Raw genomic sequence first — 16,383 nt, 5'->3', positions numbered from 1 at the left:
ACTTACATGCTGACTTTATGAATGTGTGCTATTGGCAACTTCACTCACCAGTGTTGGTATTTGTAAAATTGGCCTTTTAGCCTTCAACAGTCCTTACATCTCAGAAGCTTGATTATATTACAAATTGCTTGGCATTTATACATATGCTCAGAAAAGCATTTCTAATAATAGGCCTTTCTGGATTTGAATATATTAATAGTTCCATTTTATTTCCATTTAATAGGTCTGAAACACACATGCTTGTTCATGGCCTACAGCCATTCACCAAGTACGAGTTTGCAGTGCGCCTCCACGCAGATCAGCTCTCCAGTCCCTGGAGCCCAGTGGTTTATCAGCTTACATTGCCAGAAGGTAAGGATGGTGTCGAACTACCTACTGCTCCGAAACATGAAATAACCCAGTGGCACATTGCTTAAAAGCAAATGATTACCTTGCTTTAAGCTTATTTTTGGTTATACAGAGTGTAATGGGGAATGTTTTGAGAAATGGATAAAGCAGCTTTGCGGCTGCAATGCAGCAGCTCTCCAGCAGCAATGATAAATTAGCAGGAAATTTACTGAAAAATAAAATCACGTCAAGTTAGCAGTTAATTTACCGGATCAACGGAATATGACCCCATTCAAAGAAAGTATTTAACCGGCCAATCTTCACAGCTCATGAAATCTCTGGTTGTTTGAAAATCTTTTAAGTTATGTCAAACTCTTCATTGACCTGGTATCTGCTCATCTGGCCATATTCAATGTTCCATCATTAACATTCCAACCTAATTCATTGTAATGTCAAATGTCATCAATTCGCTGTCGAAACTACCTTTAGGTTTCTTGCTCCATTTGACCACAGAAATAAAATCTGTCAGCTTTCTGACGTGTTAGCGCATTGCACTACTGAAGTTTGGCAGTGCGCATATGATTTTATTATATTGTTTGAGAACAGCGTGTCCCTGAGGAAGCTGGGTGGCATAGTGGGTTAGATACTAGTCTTTCACCTGTATTGCCCTTCAACAGAGCCAGCGCAGACTCAATGGGCTAAATAGCCTCTTTCTGTACTGTACTATTCTATGATTCTAAGGGGCAGGCTTAAATCCAGCATAAACTGGGATGAAAGTATCCTGGCTGTAAGTATGCTACATAAAATTAGATTGGGCAATAAAGTTTCTGAGTGTCGGCCGTGGCTCAGTGGGGTAGCACTCTTGCCTGAGTCTAAGGTCGTGGGTTCAAATCCCGCTCCAGAGACTTGAGCACAAAAACCGAGGCTGACACTCCAGTGCAGTACTAAGGGAGTGCTGCACTGTCGGAGATGCTGTCTTTCAGATGAAGCGTTCAGCTCGGGTCCCGTCTGCTCTCTCTGGTGGATGTAAAAATTCCCATGGTACTATTTCGAAGAAGAGCATGGGACTGATCCCTGCTGGCCTGGCCAATATTAACGCCTCGACCAACATCACTAAATTATCTGGTCATTATCACATTGCTGTTTGTGGGAGCCTTGCTGTGCGCAAATTGGCTGCCATTTTTCCCACATTACAACAGTGACTACACTTCAAAAGAACTTCATTGGCTGTAAGGCACTTCGGGACATCGCGAGGTCATGAAAGGTGCTATATAAATGCAAGTCTTTCCTTTAGATAGCTTGGGCCTATTGCAGAAAACATTCCCAAATTCAGTACTAATTAGCAATTTTAACTCTGAGCACAGAATTGGTGTCGGAGTTGGAAAAATATCCCACTGATGCAGTTGGAACTGGGGCATATTGTTGGGGCAGTGTAGAGGGAGCTTTACTCTGCACCTGAGCTGAGAGTGCTTGATGCTGACAATGGGTGCCTGAATGGGAAGAATTCCCATCCCCAGTCCTAACTCCCCTCATCTTAATTAACACATTTTTAAAACATTTAAAAAAGTTAGCATCCTGTCCAATCCTCTTCCCAAAAATCCTAATTCTTGCATAAAATCCTAGTCTGTATTGTGATCATTTTTTTGAAGTATTCTATAGGGATCTTCTGAAAAGTTAAAAATTCTATAGAAATATTGATCTGTATTATGGGTGATTTTGTAACTTCCTTCACTAACTATTTTTCAACTTAGCTCCAGTTAGTCCACCTTCAGGAGTAAAAGCCACTTTGATAGAAGAAGGAACTGCTCTAATTTCTTGGAAGGCCCCAGAAGATACCAACACAGCTATCACTCGGTACACCATCCTTTACACTTCCAGAAAAGTCTGGGTCTCAGGCGAGTGGCAAGTGCTTCACAGGGAAGGTGAGCTTTACCCAGAACATCTGGATTCTTTTCAGCTTATTCAAATCTAACTCTGGGAAACTACAGACCCATCAACCAAACATTAGTATCTGGAAAATTAATGGAATTGATTATCGGGGCTACCTGTATGAGAATGATGTAGTAAATAACCAATGTAACTATTTGTACTGCACTTTTTTTTGACAGACATGCGACAAGCCACGCCCCCTGTCAAGCGCCAAGCGCCCCCCCCCCGACATGAATCATTCCATGCACGTGGTGCCGAGAAGCAGGACCTGAGTGGCTGAGGGTGGCGGTCCTGTGGGGGGGAGGGAAGGCTGGGGGGGGGGGGGGAAGAGAGAGAGATATACTGGTGGGGGGGGGGGGGGGGGGGGGGAAGGATTTATCACCACCTTCCAACCCTCTACAAGGGACATCGTTGGAGTGGATGATATCCAGAAGTCACGACACTGTCACTATTCACTGCATACCTAATAAAGCTGTTAACAATCCGTACACAATGCCTCGTCTATGGTGGCGGGGAGGATACACTTGGACTGGGGTAAGGCACTTCGACTGGGGGAGGCATGCACTTGGACTGGGGTAAAGCACTTTGGCTGGCCCTTGCTGTCTTCTGGGGAGCTCAGTCCACTGTCGCTGCAGGAAGCCAAAGAGTTACAATTTGCAAATTCAGTGAGACCTTGGGACGGGCGGTTCCAGTGACACATTCCTGTCAAATTTCAGTGTGGCTTATCCTCCATGGGGACCAATCATAGACAAAGGGTGGAGCATGGCGGCCATTTTGGCAGTACAAATAAGCCGTCCGTAAATAACAGCCAACTTGCCTACCCAGCCTCCTAAACTTTTTATTTTAAGAAATAGCATCCCAAGAGAGTGGAAAACCATATGACAAGGTAATTATGGATGAGGAAGGCCATTCGGCCCAATTTAGTTCAAGACCATTGTTTGGGGGGGGTGAATTATAGGACCTTACCGGATGGATAATTTATTCCAGAGTTTCTACCTCTACTACTTTATTTGGAATTCCAATCCGTGCGTTGATCAATGTGTGAAGAAAATATCCTGCTATTAGTCCTAAATTTTCCTTTTACTACTTTGAACTTGTGTCCACTGCCCTACTCCTTCAATCTAAGTTAAAACTTGGACGTGGATATGGAATTGGCTGAATGAAAGAAATCAGTGGGAACTTGTTAGCACAGTGGGTAGAGTGCCGCACGGTTTGGTACAGGGGCCCATACTTAGATGCAGAAATCCATCACAATCAGTCTACACCCATATCTGCCCAAGTCAGGTAACCTCACCCTAGACCTCTACCAACAGTGCTGTTGAGTTGGCTAATAGGAGGCAAATTATGTTGTCCAGGACTTTTTGTTATATATGTTTTCTTTGTCTGAATGGTCCAGCACGTGTGTACCAGTGTATTGTGCCACTGTAATGTTGCATTAAGAAACATTGCATGAGTTTCGGCAACTTTAGATCAATGTAACATTTCATAGGTGGCCTACTCCCCTTCACCTTTGGAGCCTGGGTTTGACTCCAGACCAGGATGGTGGAGCTAAAGCCTTCCACCTCTGCCAGCATTCCAAGTAAAACGCATTTGTGAAATCTCAGATTTCACTCGGCACAGATTGACAGCCTTGCTCAGGGAGGCCGTGGGATAGATGATTAGTATGAGGTAATACACAGAATGGATGCTATATTAATCTGCCTATACATCATAGATTTATGACTAGTGATCATTCCAAGAACTTTTTTTCCTATTAATCGCCATTACTGAGTCCTGTTGAATTGTTTTTCTAGATTGGCTGTTGATTTATATACGTACTGCTTGTAGAAGTAAATGATTACACAATATCAAGTATGCTCAGTTTATTGTGAGCCAGCATTGAGAGGGTCAGATATTGGGAGGATCACAGGCTCAGTGTGCTCACGTCTCCATTAACAAGCCGTGTGTGAATGCTTTTTAGTGCTGCCACTCATATGAAGGCAAGCTATAGCTGTTTGATACTGAAACTTGACCTCCTGTCTCTCACTGGTGGTGAATGTTGTGTTCAGTTTAGTCACACTCGGAAGTACGACTTTTATTGAAACCAGAAATAGTCATTTTTATTCTCCATTTATGTTGCTGTCCTGTAGTAATGAATCATAACCTCATTGTTTACACTGTTTCCATAGTGTTATCAGAACCTTGTAGTTAGTCTGTGACCTATTCCCACACATTTGATTTCTATCATACATGTAAAAATCATCTTTGATACAGGTTTAAGTTGTTACACCAGGTATATCTTTGTCTGTGGTTGGCACGTGTTGACACTGCCATTGCAATTGTTAATGCTATACACACATTTATTATCTATTATCCATGGGGCACACTGGGAGCAGTTCATTATGATGATCGTGTTCTCTATTCGTGTTGTATGATGATAGGATTGTTTACCATAGTTATAATAAATCTTGTGTTGAGTTATGGTGCAGTAGAGGAGCTTGAACTGATTTTAAAGTGTAAGGTCCAACAGAGTCCTTTGATTAACTATTTCAGTTATTTCAGCATAAAACATGCTGGAATCTTCATTACTAATATTGCTGGGTACATGGTGACCTAGTTATTGAGCTGCAGAGTGCAGCTTGTTCTAGGAATCCAGCCCATCTCCCTTGGGTTGTAGCATTCAACAATCTATCTATTAATAGAAAATAATGTGTTTTATCAGAATTATCTATGTTATAAATTTCCATACATATTTCCTAAGGATACATGATATTTAGGAAAGATAGTTCAATAAAGTGTACATATAAATCAATGTTTCAGACAGTTAATCATGTTGTACTCTGGAGAGTGTAGAAATGTACAAGGAATCAATTATATATTCTAAAATAACTAATGTATTTCGAGATGTACAATATGGAGATATATCAACAACGATGTCTCTGCAAGATCCTGCAAATCCCCTGGGAGGACAGACACACCAACATCAGTGTCCTCGCCCAGGCTAACACTTTCAGCATTGAAGCACTGACCACACTCGATCAGCTTCGCTGGGCAGACCAGTTAGTTTGCATGCCAGACACGAGATTCCCTAAGCAATTGCTCTACACGGAGCTCCTTCATGGCAACCGAGCCAAAGGTGGGCAGCGGAAACGTTACAAGGACACCCTCAAAGCCTCCCTGGTGAAATGCAACATCACCACTGACACCTGGGAGACCCTGGCTGAAGACTGCCCGAGGTGGAGAAAGTGCATCCGGGAGGGCGTTGAGCTCTTCGAATCTCAACGCTGCGAGCGTGAAGAGGTCTGGCGCAGGCAGCGGAAGGAGCTTGTGGTAAATCAGTGCTCCCCCCCCCCATTCACCCGATGAATATCTGTCCCACCCGTGACAGGGTCTGTGGCTCTCGTGTTGGACTGTTCAGCCACCAAAGAACTCACTTTTGGAGTGGAAGCAAGTCTTCCTCGACTCCAAGGGACTGCCGATGATGATGATGAATACCCATATACACACCATTGTCACTAAAGTTCAGAAGCAAATGCTTTCAATTTGTTTAGCAATTCTGTGCACATTTTTCAGTTAATCATTATCTTGTATAATTATAAAATAATTGATTGTAGGGACTTGAAATATTTTGTGTAATACAATTTGCAAGTAACCTGTTGGAGAATAGTTTGGTTTTCTCCTCTGGGAAACAAGACACATGCAATAACTTTGTGTTCTGATCCATTGTTATAAGAACAGCAATATCCATAGAAATAGTGTTTGACAATTTAGCAAGCCACGCCACATTTAATTTTAATTGATTTTATTTTAAAAGAAGAAGCATTTAATTTTTTTCCCTATCTGTTTCATTTATAAATTACTTCAATCTGATTTGTTGCTTCACCGTGTCCTGGTGACTTTGCATACCAGGTGCAGAACTGTGCAAAAATGATGAACCAGATATTTTAATTCCAGTTTGGAAAAGTACGAGTGATCGATTGAGGTGCAGGGCTAATAGATCATTTGTTGTGTAATAGTGCTTACATGAGTCGTTCTGCCTTCACTGCATCTTTAGCACTTGATCCATTAATGTCATCTTTGTTTTTAGGAACAATTACTATGGCTTTGCTGGAGAACCTCCTCCCAGGAAATGTCTATCTCGTTCAGATATCTGCGTCTAACGAAGTCGGAGAAGGGCCTTTTTCAAACGCTGTAGAACTTGCAATCCCTGCTAAGGAAACTGTATACTTTAGCCAGGGGCCTAAGTGGTCTGACTCTCTCAGCAGTGGAGATGCCAAAGGTCAGTAAACAGTCAGCTGCCATTAGGCAAGTGTGTAACTAATGTAATCTTTTAGGCCTTTCTGACACGATCGCTCTAAAAGTAGGCTCAATGGGCATACTTGTCAGTGAAATGTTGTTAGTACGAGCTACAAGGAAAGAATCTAAACTGGGCAATTCTTAAAAGCTGTAGCTAAAGCTGCTTTTAATGATATCCCACTGGAAATGAACATTTGTGGCTAAGCTAAAATCTTTAGATGCATAAAAGTTTCAATCTAATATTTTGTGGTGACTGTGCAGAAGTCTTTATCGGTGCAGCTGATTTTGAAAGTTCTGTCATGTCACATCGCACAATAGTGGGCAGGGAAAATAAAGCCGAACATAACTGGAATTGTTTGAATTTAAACTGACTTGAGGCACGGTGTTGATGGAAACTAGAGCAAAGGCTGGTTAAAATACTTTAAAATGGATGAATTCTGTTTCCTTTGCTTCTACAATCATCCCACTGCATCCTCCCTATGGGTTTTAATCTCTTTATCCAAGATTTTAAACCTAAACTGATGCATGTCTGGCCACATACCCTACATGGCTTGTTGCTGCTGGCAATAAAACATAAGCCTTTTCTGAAAATTATTATCCATTACTATTTAAATGCGTAAAAGGGTGTTCATTTATAAAGATTTAACGTTTTATTTAATTAGTTTGAATTTACGAAAAACAATATTGGTGGTTCCCAGAGACACTTCAAGATCTGTTTTAATATTAATGTTCATATTCTCAATTAATTCGTTTGGTGGTAACGTTGAATTATATTGTCACATCTGTGTGGCCCCATTTTATTTTCACCACAGTGAAATCAGTGGTAGAAATTTGTGATAAAGTGATGACAGTGAGTGAAGACATTTGAGGTACTTCTTCTGTGATTGTTCTAATGTCTGTTATCGCTCTGTTAATACTGCAGCTAACTCCGATGTGTTTTACCACCTGGACCAAAAGTCAATGACCGGAATTATTGTTGGAGTTTGCATAGCCCTGACCTGTATCATCATCTGCATCTTTATCCTTCTTTATCGAAGCAAAGCAAGGTATTGTTTGAAAGTTCAACTGACCAGTGATAGGGGCAGTATGCAAAGTCTTAAAGATAAAGGGCAAAGATTTATATTTGAATTTAGTGTAACTGTTTTGAATCTAATTGTGAAGGGGGAAAAAAATCTGCGAATCAAATTGTTAGCCTTCTGTAAATCTCCCCCTCCCCTTCAATTGTTACTTGTACTTTAGGAATTGTTCTTCCTGAAATGTTTCCTTCTGCAATAGACTGCATTTACCTCATTGTTCAGTTGAATTGGTGAATTAATACATATCCACCATTGAATATTTATCAATTATTAGGTATTATATTTTTACCAATTTACATTTTCATGGTGAACTTTTGTTTGTCCAGAAAATCTTCTGCTATCAAGGCTGAGCAACAGGGAAATGTACAGTTGGCACATGTGACCAGGCCACTGGTCAATGGGACCGATATTGCCAAGAATCAGGATGAACAGCAGGAAAATGTGGAAACCTTAATGCCAATGATGCCTGAAAATGGTTTCTTGGATACCAAGGTAATACATTTTATTTTCACTTTTATTCCGACTTTGCCCACCTCTCTTCCTTTTAAAACCTCTTCCTTTTTATAGTAATGAACTGCGTTATCCCATACCAGTGATTTGTGAGCTAAACTAGGAACTCCTTCAAAGTATCAACACCCATGCAAGTCCCATAGTGTTGAAGATGTGGGAATTCCCATGTTTTCTGGAAGTTCATCCCCTAAACATGTATATATGAAGAAGAATAGGAGGGAAAATAGAATCAGTGGACTTCCAGTTTGATACAGTTCCTTGGCCCTCTTCAGTCTAATTTTTTACAACTTTTTCCCTTGTCACATTGCTCCCCTTGCCATCCACCCAAAGATGCTAATTCCTCGCTGGAGTACAATTCTACAGGCAGTAGATCCACCTGGGCTACCTCGCTTGGGTGACCACTATTCATGTGAGCCTTGACCGTATGTGGCCAAGCTCAGTCTTGTCCTCACCCAAGATCCATACATGCAAATTTCCAGCAGCGGTTACAGAATAACTATCGGGAGCAGGAACCCTGGACGTGGTTTTATTTTGCCCTTAAAGAAAGACTTTATTGATTTATTTAATGACCTCAGGATGTCCCAAAGAGTCTTACAGCCAATGAAGTACTTTTAAAGTGTAGTCATTGTTATAATGTAGATCAGCTAATGCAGCACACACCAGAAATTGAACCTGGGTCTTTCCTGGTTTGGAGCAAAAATTAAACCGTCTGAATGTGTTCTCTTGTATCCAACAGGGTGGAACTGATATGATTGTTAGCAGCGCTACTCATGGAAACGAAAAGACAAAAAGATGGTCATTTTTTGGATCAAAAAAGGAATCAACGACGGCTCACAAAGAGAAGCCGGTAAGATTTGGAACCTAACTGTGGAAGTGAATGCGCTTGATGCGTTTATGGGGAAGCTAGATAAACACATGAGGGAGAAAGGAATAGACGGTTATGCTGATAGAGTGGGAGGAGGCTCATGTGGAGCATGAACAGGTTGAATATCCTGTTTCTGGGCTGTACATTCTATGATTGTTGTGTAGAATTCTACACAAATTCGACAAACAAATTCTTTAAATCGAAATACTCTCTCATTTCAGCTGCAGTTTCACACAGTTTCTGTAACTGGAGCTGCTGCTGCTGTTTGAAGTGGCCATGGTCTTGCCAGTTGCCTAGTAGAATCAATCTGTATTCAGTGAATTTTAGTGAGAATCAGATGCTTGACCTGATTTACTCACTCTTTAGCAAATATCCTTCATTAGTTTTACGGAGCAATTACACTCGATCATCTAATGAAGTATTAATTCCTTTCATTACTCGCTATCTAATTGCTTCAAATTTGCCTCATACGTATCCCTCTCAAAGTTCACTTATTTGGCCACCACCTGCATTTCTATGATGTGTTCCTTTAAAGAATTATGGATAAAGCCTAACAAGTTTCTTAATGCAATTATTTAGGTTTATAAAACAGTAGTTTGTACAAATTACCCAAACGTGCCAATGTTTAGATGAACAGTCCTCTTAAAAGCAGTTTGCAGTGTCTACTGGACAAAAGGAGTTGGCTGGAACTGGACGTGCTTGCTAAATGTAACTAGTGTCATTCTTTTGATAGCAGCCAGTGAGAAGAAATGGACATGGCATGAGCTCTTACCAGCTGACTGGGCTGACCTGTGACGAATCAGGCGGCTCACTACTCATTCCACCCACATCTCTGCAGGCTGTGTTCAGCACTGTGGGAGACACGGAATATTCTCACAACAGTGACGGGAGCCACGAAACTGGAGATTCCGGCCGATATTCGCACGATTCCAGGGAGGAAATGGAAATGGCTCACCTTTCTTCTGTCACATGTACTACACCTACCTTCTTGGGACCATTTGTCCAGGCGGAAGCGACCAGCATTCCAGTCTCCTCTACCTCCGAGGAAGCGCGACTCCTGTTGGTCGTTTCGCATTCTACTACCTCAGACCTGCTGGCACCACCTCGTGTGTGTCAGATGCCTTCTTCAAAAACTGCTTGTGAAAACGCCAACAACGAATTTCCAATCTAAGTTACCCGATCCAGTTTGACCATAATTTATCTGTACAATGGACAATGTGCAGTAAGCCAAAGAGCATCCTGGAAAGAAAATCTGGGTCTTTTTTTTTATCACTCCAGGTTCTTACACACTTTTGTTTTTATGAATGTTACATTTGTTTATTTTACCCACCATGAATGTCTGTATGTCAAAAAATGTGAAAAGAACCATTGCATTTCTATTTGATTTTATTTTGAAAGGTATATCACTGGAGCAGAAATAATATTTCAGGCTTTCTGCTGAAAAATCTACCTCAATGTTACCGAATGGTAAACTCCAGTATTTAACAGGTGTTTGACTCCATTGCCTAATGGCTGATACTTCCTTGCAGAAATATGTTGTTTTGCGAAAAGAAATGTTTGTTGATGATGTTCTGCTGTGATGTAGGGGTTGTAAGGACATTGCCATGAGAGTGTTTGACTAAAGCTCTGTTTACATGAACAGGTATCATTCTAAAGTGGGGCCATTTGCAGCACCGATGAGCTGAAGTTGTCTTGATTCACTTTCGTGCTTTCATTTTTTTTAATATAAGGCAGAGGATCGAGTCACGTGTTCGAATGCGAGCATTAAAGCCACAATCCCAATCCATGAAACGTAATAAGCCCACTCTTCACAGCTGTTATGTTTGTGTGTAGTGCAGGATTACATAGAGCTGTGAAAAATGTAAACGGTGTTTGATCAGAGGGGAGAGGGAATGCTTTGGTTTGTGTGATTTTGAAGAGATACTTGGAGTTTGTGCAGTGCACCATCCATGTGTGTAATAAACTCATGCTGCTAATTTGAAAGACATCAGAACAGTACCAGAATGAACTATTCAATCTGACCGTAAAATGTTTTGGGTACATTCAGTTTCATTGAATGTCTGTTGGGAGGCACAACCGACAAATTGAAGCAAGCCAGGGTTAACTGGAATGATTACCTAGATGCTTCCTGTTCTAGAAACTGGAAAATACAATGCAGATGCAGAAATTAGGAAAAACATGCCTCCTGCAGTGACCCATATCATAGCCTTATGCTGTCCTGGTTGCATTCTGATTTCATGCATTCTAACAGATGTTCATACAACTGCATGTTTGGTCCATTTCAGCACACATATGACATCCATAGGGCTAGTCATTATGCATACTCATTCACGCATACTTTCTATTCACTTTTTTTGGGCACCTTTTACAGTTTGCAATGGGATTTTTTTTAATGTAAATGTGGGATACCCTCCCTTTGAGGGTCCATTACTAAGTGTAATGTATTTGCTTTATGATTTCTTTGCTTAAGAATTCATAGCAACACATTGCTATTAAAAGCTAGTTGGTTTATTCACAAAGGTTTAACAATCAAACATCAAACTACACATTTACCAGTTCATCCACTCTAAAGGGCAATAGGGTGAAAGAATCCTATCCTGGGTAAAGCATTTAATTGAAGATGAAGTGATCTGTATCAAAAGTGTACTATTCCAAGGGAATTTTTATTGATCACTGAGTAGCATGTTTAAATTAGTATGTGGACTCCTATTTAATTTCTTTCCTGCAGCTTTGAAGTGGGTTGTTTCTCCAAACTAATGTCCCAAACCTGTCTATAATTTAGAACTACAAAAAACCTAAGCTGGAAATACACTCGTACCACGGTACACTTAACACAGGCTAAAACATAAACATTCCTCTTCACTTCAGTGCCACCTGTCCTACTCATTAACGGAATACTTTGTTTATAACTCCATTTAACCCCAAGCTTCTCCTTTCTCTCTCTCTCTCTCTCTCTCTCTCCCCACCCCCCCCAAATGCCCATCAAATACTTACAGCACAGAACACTTGCCTTCTGACCCCCACGGGGCATGGATTCACTTATTTCAACAACCTGCCAAATGCAAAGTAATAACAGTATGAGACCATTTGTCGTTAGGAAAACTTCTATCGCATTTAAGTATTCAAAAAATTACACAATAGAATTGATTTTTAATTAATACTTAAGATTCCTGATCTGTGAAAATAAGCAGAATACTGCAGTAACTTTTTTTTTAGATTTGATTAAACTATTTTAGCATTTCTGCTTCAGAATCATATGAATATAAATCCAAAATTAATTTATTATCCAATTGAAAAGGCTATTACTTCTACAAACATGTTCAAATAACATGGTGAGTTTTTCAGTTGGGATTGCTGTGAATGATGCACTGTGTGTGTGCGTGAGTGTGTAAGTGCGTGAGTGTGTAAGTGCATGTGTGAGTGATACAGTATCAGTGACTGTACACGCTACTACGATTCAGACAAGTAACTTTTCACCTCCCAAGACAAAACAACTTCAGTTTACCGGTATTAAATTCAGTAACTCCTTGAGAGTTGCAATCCAAAGAGTATCATTTGGCGCCTCACTGTATTTGTGTTTTTAGAATTACTTGCATAAAACAGAGCTTTATAATACCAAAAAATGTTCACAGGGAATCGAAGCTGCTACTCTCATGTGCTGTGGCCTTGCACCTCCTGTTTGATACTACCTCTTTAAAACCTATTTTAGTGTTATTCTTTATCTAACCTCAGGGATCAAATAATTGTTACATTTGAACTGCCACACTGAAACGTGTGGTGTACTGACAGGGTATCTTGTTTGAATTTTTGATTTTAAAATAGTTACTGTGTAGCTTTTAAGAGTTAGAACAGATCTCTAGAAATATGTGCCAGTAAATGTTCACACCTATGCGATGCCGATATATCAAAACTATTTTAAAATGAGCTTACCAAAGAAAATGTACATAACCTTTTTTTTTTCTGTAGGATTTTTTTGGGCCATTTAATTTTTAACCGTTAAGTCTCTCTTAATTTTATAATAGTTACTAATCAATCGGAAGTAGTGACTTGTATGTGTTTGATTAGAAATTGATTTTCCAGTACAATATCACACTAGTGTAATTGGAAAACTGATTTGGGGAATAACAATATTGATATGAACACATTCAAGTGCTATTATAGAAAAATTTGAATGATATTAAATAGATATCCAATCTTTTGACGTCCACAATTAGTTACAAGCCAGTTCTTTGCCTTTTCCAAATCCAAAAGGTTTTAATGTTTGAATTATGTCCTTGTATCGGCTCAATGAAAGATCCTTAGTACTAACTACTGAGTACTACTTCTGGTTAGCTGCACTCTGCTCTTTATAGCGTAGATGAGAATTATAGTAATAGTCAGTTTAGCACTTGTCTTTCAGATTGGTGTCATCCCATAGTATTAGTAGTCAAGGCGGTATACAAAGGTAAATGATGTGTCTATATCCAAAGATTTACTTTTCCTTGTTGGATTTTTTTATATATATTGACAGGGCACTGTGTCTATGCAGTATCTGAAATCCAGACCTAAGAACTGTGTCACTTTTCATGTAACCTGCAATAGAGTTGATGGATCAAAAAAAAGAGAGTTCTCCTCTTGTAGTTCCAAATGTAATTTTGTAAATGTGATTTCTCTTCAATATTGCAATAAGTACCTGTAATTGTTTAATATCACTGAGTACAAGAGGATTCTCTTTCTCTAACAACAAAGCTTTGAGATGCTTTAGGCATCATTGATTATTTGCCATTTTTAAAGAGACAAACTATTTTTCCTGATGAACCTAGATTCTAATTCAAAACTTAAAAAAAAAAAAGAAATGCCAAATGATCCTGTGCAAACCAAAGTGAAATACTCCAGCTGTCTAACATTCACTTTAATTTCTTCAACAATTCCGTTGAATTGCTACAATGTGATTGGCTGAGGCCTTCTCCAAAGATGACTGCATTATTTCTATGGCTTACAGTCACATTGTCTGCAGCGGTTACATCCAACACTACGACAGTTCTGGAGTATGTGAAAGAAAAGGGTCTTTAATAGCTTTAAAGAAAATGTAACCAATGTTGAGCAATAAAAGGGTTCTGTCTCTTGGCTACACAAGTTTCACAGCGAAGGAGAGTAAATAAAGCTGTTTCCTCCTTATTAATAAAAAGGAACAATAAGTTCAGTATTAGTAATATTTTATTTTCAAATACAGCTAGATCAGCCGCCCATAAAAACCAAAGATTTCTTTTTCGTTCACCTTTGTGTATCAAAAGTAGGAGTTTAGTTCTTCACTCTTAGAGTAGATTGTTGTGTCTTCTCTTAAATGATGTTGTTTAAACGTTTGCTTTTTATTTTGATGTAACAACAAATGTCCATGGATAACATCCTGAGTCAAAACCGGCATCTTTTTATATATACAGCAGTCATTTTGAAGTACTTTACGCTAACATTACCGGGCGTAGAATAATGACCGTTATGGCCATTGTCTGGAGTTTGTTTAAATCCTTGCTTGTTTCCCCATCTCCTCATTCCCACCGTATTGCGGTATGAGGTGCTCTGGTTCAGCCAATGGATGGTGTCGGCATTGCTCTGCTCAACACTGCAGGCTACAGATGAGTCTTTTTGGCAATGAAAATGTACGGTCACAATGCCATTTTTAAAGCAGTTAAAAGTCCATTTGTCCTAAGTTATTTTATATCCCGTGATGTGGCAGTATCATTAATCATTTAGAATTTCCAATTAATTTTCATCGTAAGCAAACCTAAGATATTGGGCCATTGTCCCATCCCTCATGCATCTCATCCTACTCTTACTCAGCTTTGGGCTCAGTAAAAGGTGGTAGTCCTATTTCAGGAGGACACCAATCCGGGCAATGCCATATTTTTCCCATGCATGCCATGACTCAGGCTAGCAACGTAGGTCTTATGGAAAATATTATGCCAATCTTGGTCATTATCGGGATTTGCTGTAGTCTTTCCAAGTTGAAGGTCGATTTTATACCATCACAGCTTCTGTACCACCCCACATTGTCTTTTTAATGTAGGTCCAGAAATACACGGTCAGCAGAAATCTACCACAAAGGTAATACTTTCTGTGATGTAATGTACAGTACTTCAAGACTGAGAACTGCTGTTAAAAGCCACCAGCATATTTTCCAAGTCTTCAGTTGTGTTTCAGATATTATGTAAATAGATACTGATATTTACTCTGTAATTAAAGGGTATAGGGAGTTTATCAGACAAGACCTTTGTAAAATACACCTCACCCCAGAAACTCTGCTTTTCTGGGGAAGTTTGTGATAAATCAGGCAGCATCTATAGCCACATCAAATTTTACAAAGTGCTTTGGACTAATTGTATTAATTTGTGCAACTGCCTTTTAAATTTATTAGGGTGCCTGCGATTGGTGCCTGATAAAATCTCATGCTACTGATAACATCGACACATTAGGAAACGTTATTAGCACAGTTTCAGGAGATAACCATGTCCAATTAGTCCGGTAAGGCGGAGTCTGTGGAAAATATGCTGGTTGGCTGATGAGATTTTGCCGATACTTTGAGGTTAGGAGATGTTGATAAAATACAAGTAGAAACCACTGCCTCATTTTGAACTTTAAGTATTTGTTGATGCACATTAATCTGGAATTGTGTGTTAAACTGTCTGAAATTGTATTTTCATTTTGATATATGTATTAAACTTGTGTGGCTGGTGTGATGGGTGCCTATGTGACATTTACTACATCCACTTGTGAAATAACCAAGGTGGCGGTACTAAAGTGTGTCATGTGATCACTCATTACACCAGTCTGGCAGGACGGGAAAGAAAAGTAACTAATCGCATTTTACTTTTTTTTTTGCGATTGTGTTTTTATTCCTTTGTGATGAGAACAAATAATAATGTGTTAGTTTTTTGATTTAGAGCATACTGTTAAGATATGAACTAAAGGGAAGAAGTGGAGGGCCCAGTCTGATGTACCTCAGGTGTTCTGAGCCTTCCATCTTCAGTTGCCATTTGTCTTGTAAAGGCAGTGTTTGTGATCCTGCTACTGGATGGTGGACCTGGATTATAGCAAATTTTATTTGTCTCAGGGGATCAGTTTCACTTCATGTCCATTGCTGCAGGAGAATGAACGTTTGCCTTGATTTGTGAATGTACCTCATTTATGTCTTTAACTACTTTTGCTGAGAAACTGTGTTTTCCTATTTTATAATAGCGTTACGGTGAATGCCGCCTCGAGTCCAGGTGCCTGATCTGTAATTTTGCTAAGTCATGCCAAAAAATATAACTAGTCGAAAAGCCAAAATGTTTTAAAACTGTTGTAAAATAGTCTGAATTTTGAACGATTGCACAGTTTAAATAAAGTTTTTTCCATAAAAATACATTGTTGCTGCACACTTAATGG

General features: G+C 39.6%; 1 protein-coding gene across 1 annotated transcript in view; it reads left to right on the top strand.

Annotated features, from left to right (window-relative positions):
• Positions 1-10,159, top strand: part of LOC139228115 (protogenin-like) — a 111,121-nt gene extending 100,962 nt beyond the window's left edge. The window contains exons 14-20 of the mRNA XM_070859303.1: positions 224-351; positions 2,079-2,249; positions 6,323-6,514; positions 7,454-7,577; positions 7,934-8,099; positions 8,854-8,964; positions 9,716-10,159. Of these exons, the coding sequence (XP_070715404.1) occupies positions 224-351; positions 2,079-2,249; positions 6,323-6,514; positions 7,454-7,577; positions 7,934-8,099; positions 8,854-8,964; positions 9,716-10,153 (1,330 nt within the window). The 3' untranslated portion in view covers positions 10,154-10,159. The remainder of the gene's footprint in view (positions 1-223; positions 352-2,078; positions 2,250-6,322; positions 6,515-7,453; positions 7,578-7,933; positions 8,100-8,853; positions 8,965-9,715) is intronic.
• Positions 10,160-16,383: the final 6,224 nt, after the last annotated feature.

Source organism: Pristiophorus japonicus, chromosome 17 (assembly GCF_044704955.1).
Source record: "Pristiophorus japonicus isolate sPriJap1 chromosome 17, sPriJap1.hap1, whole genome shotgun sequence".
Taxonomy (NCBI): domain Eukaryota; kingdom Metazoa; phylum Chordata; class Chondrichthyes; family Pristiophoridae; genus Pristiophorus; species Pristiophorus japonicus.
This window is presented reverse-complemented; position numbering and strand designations above follow the sequence as displayed.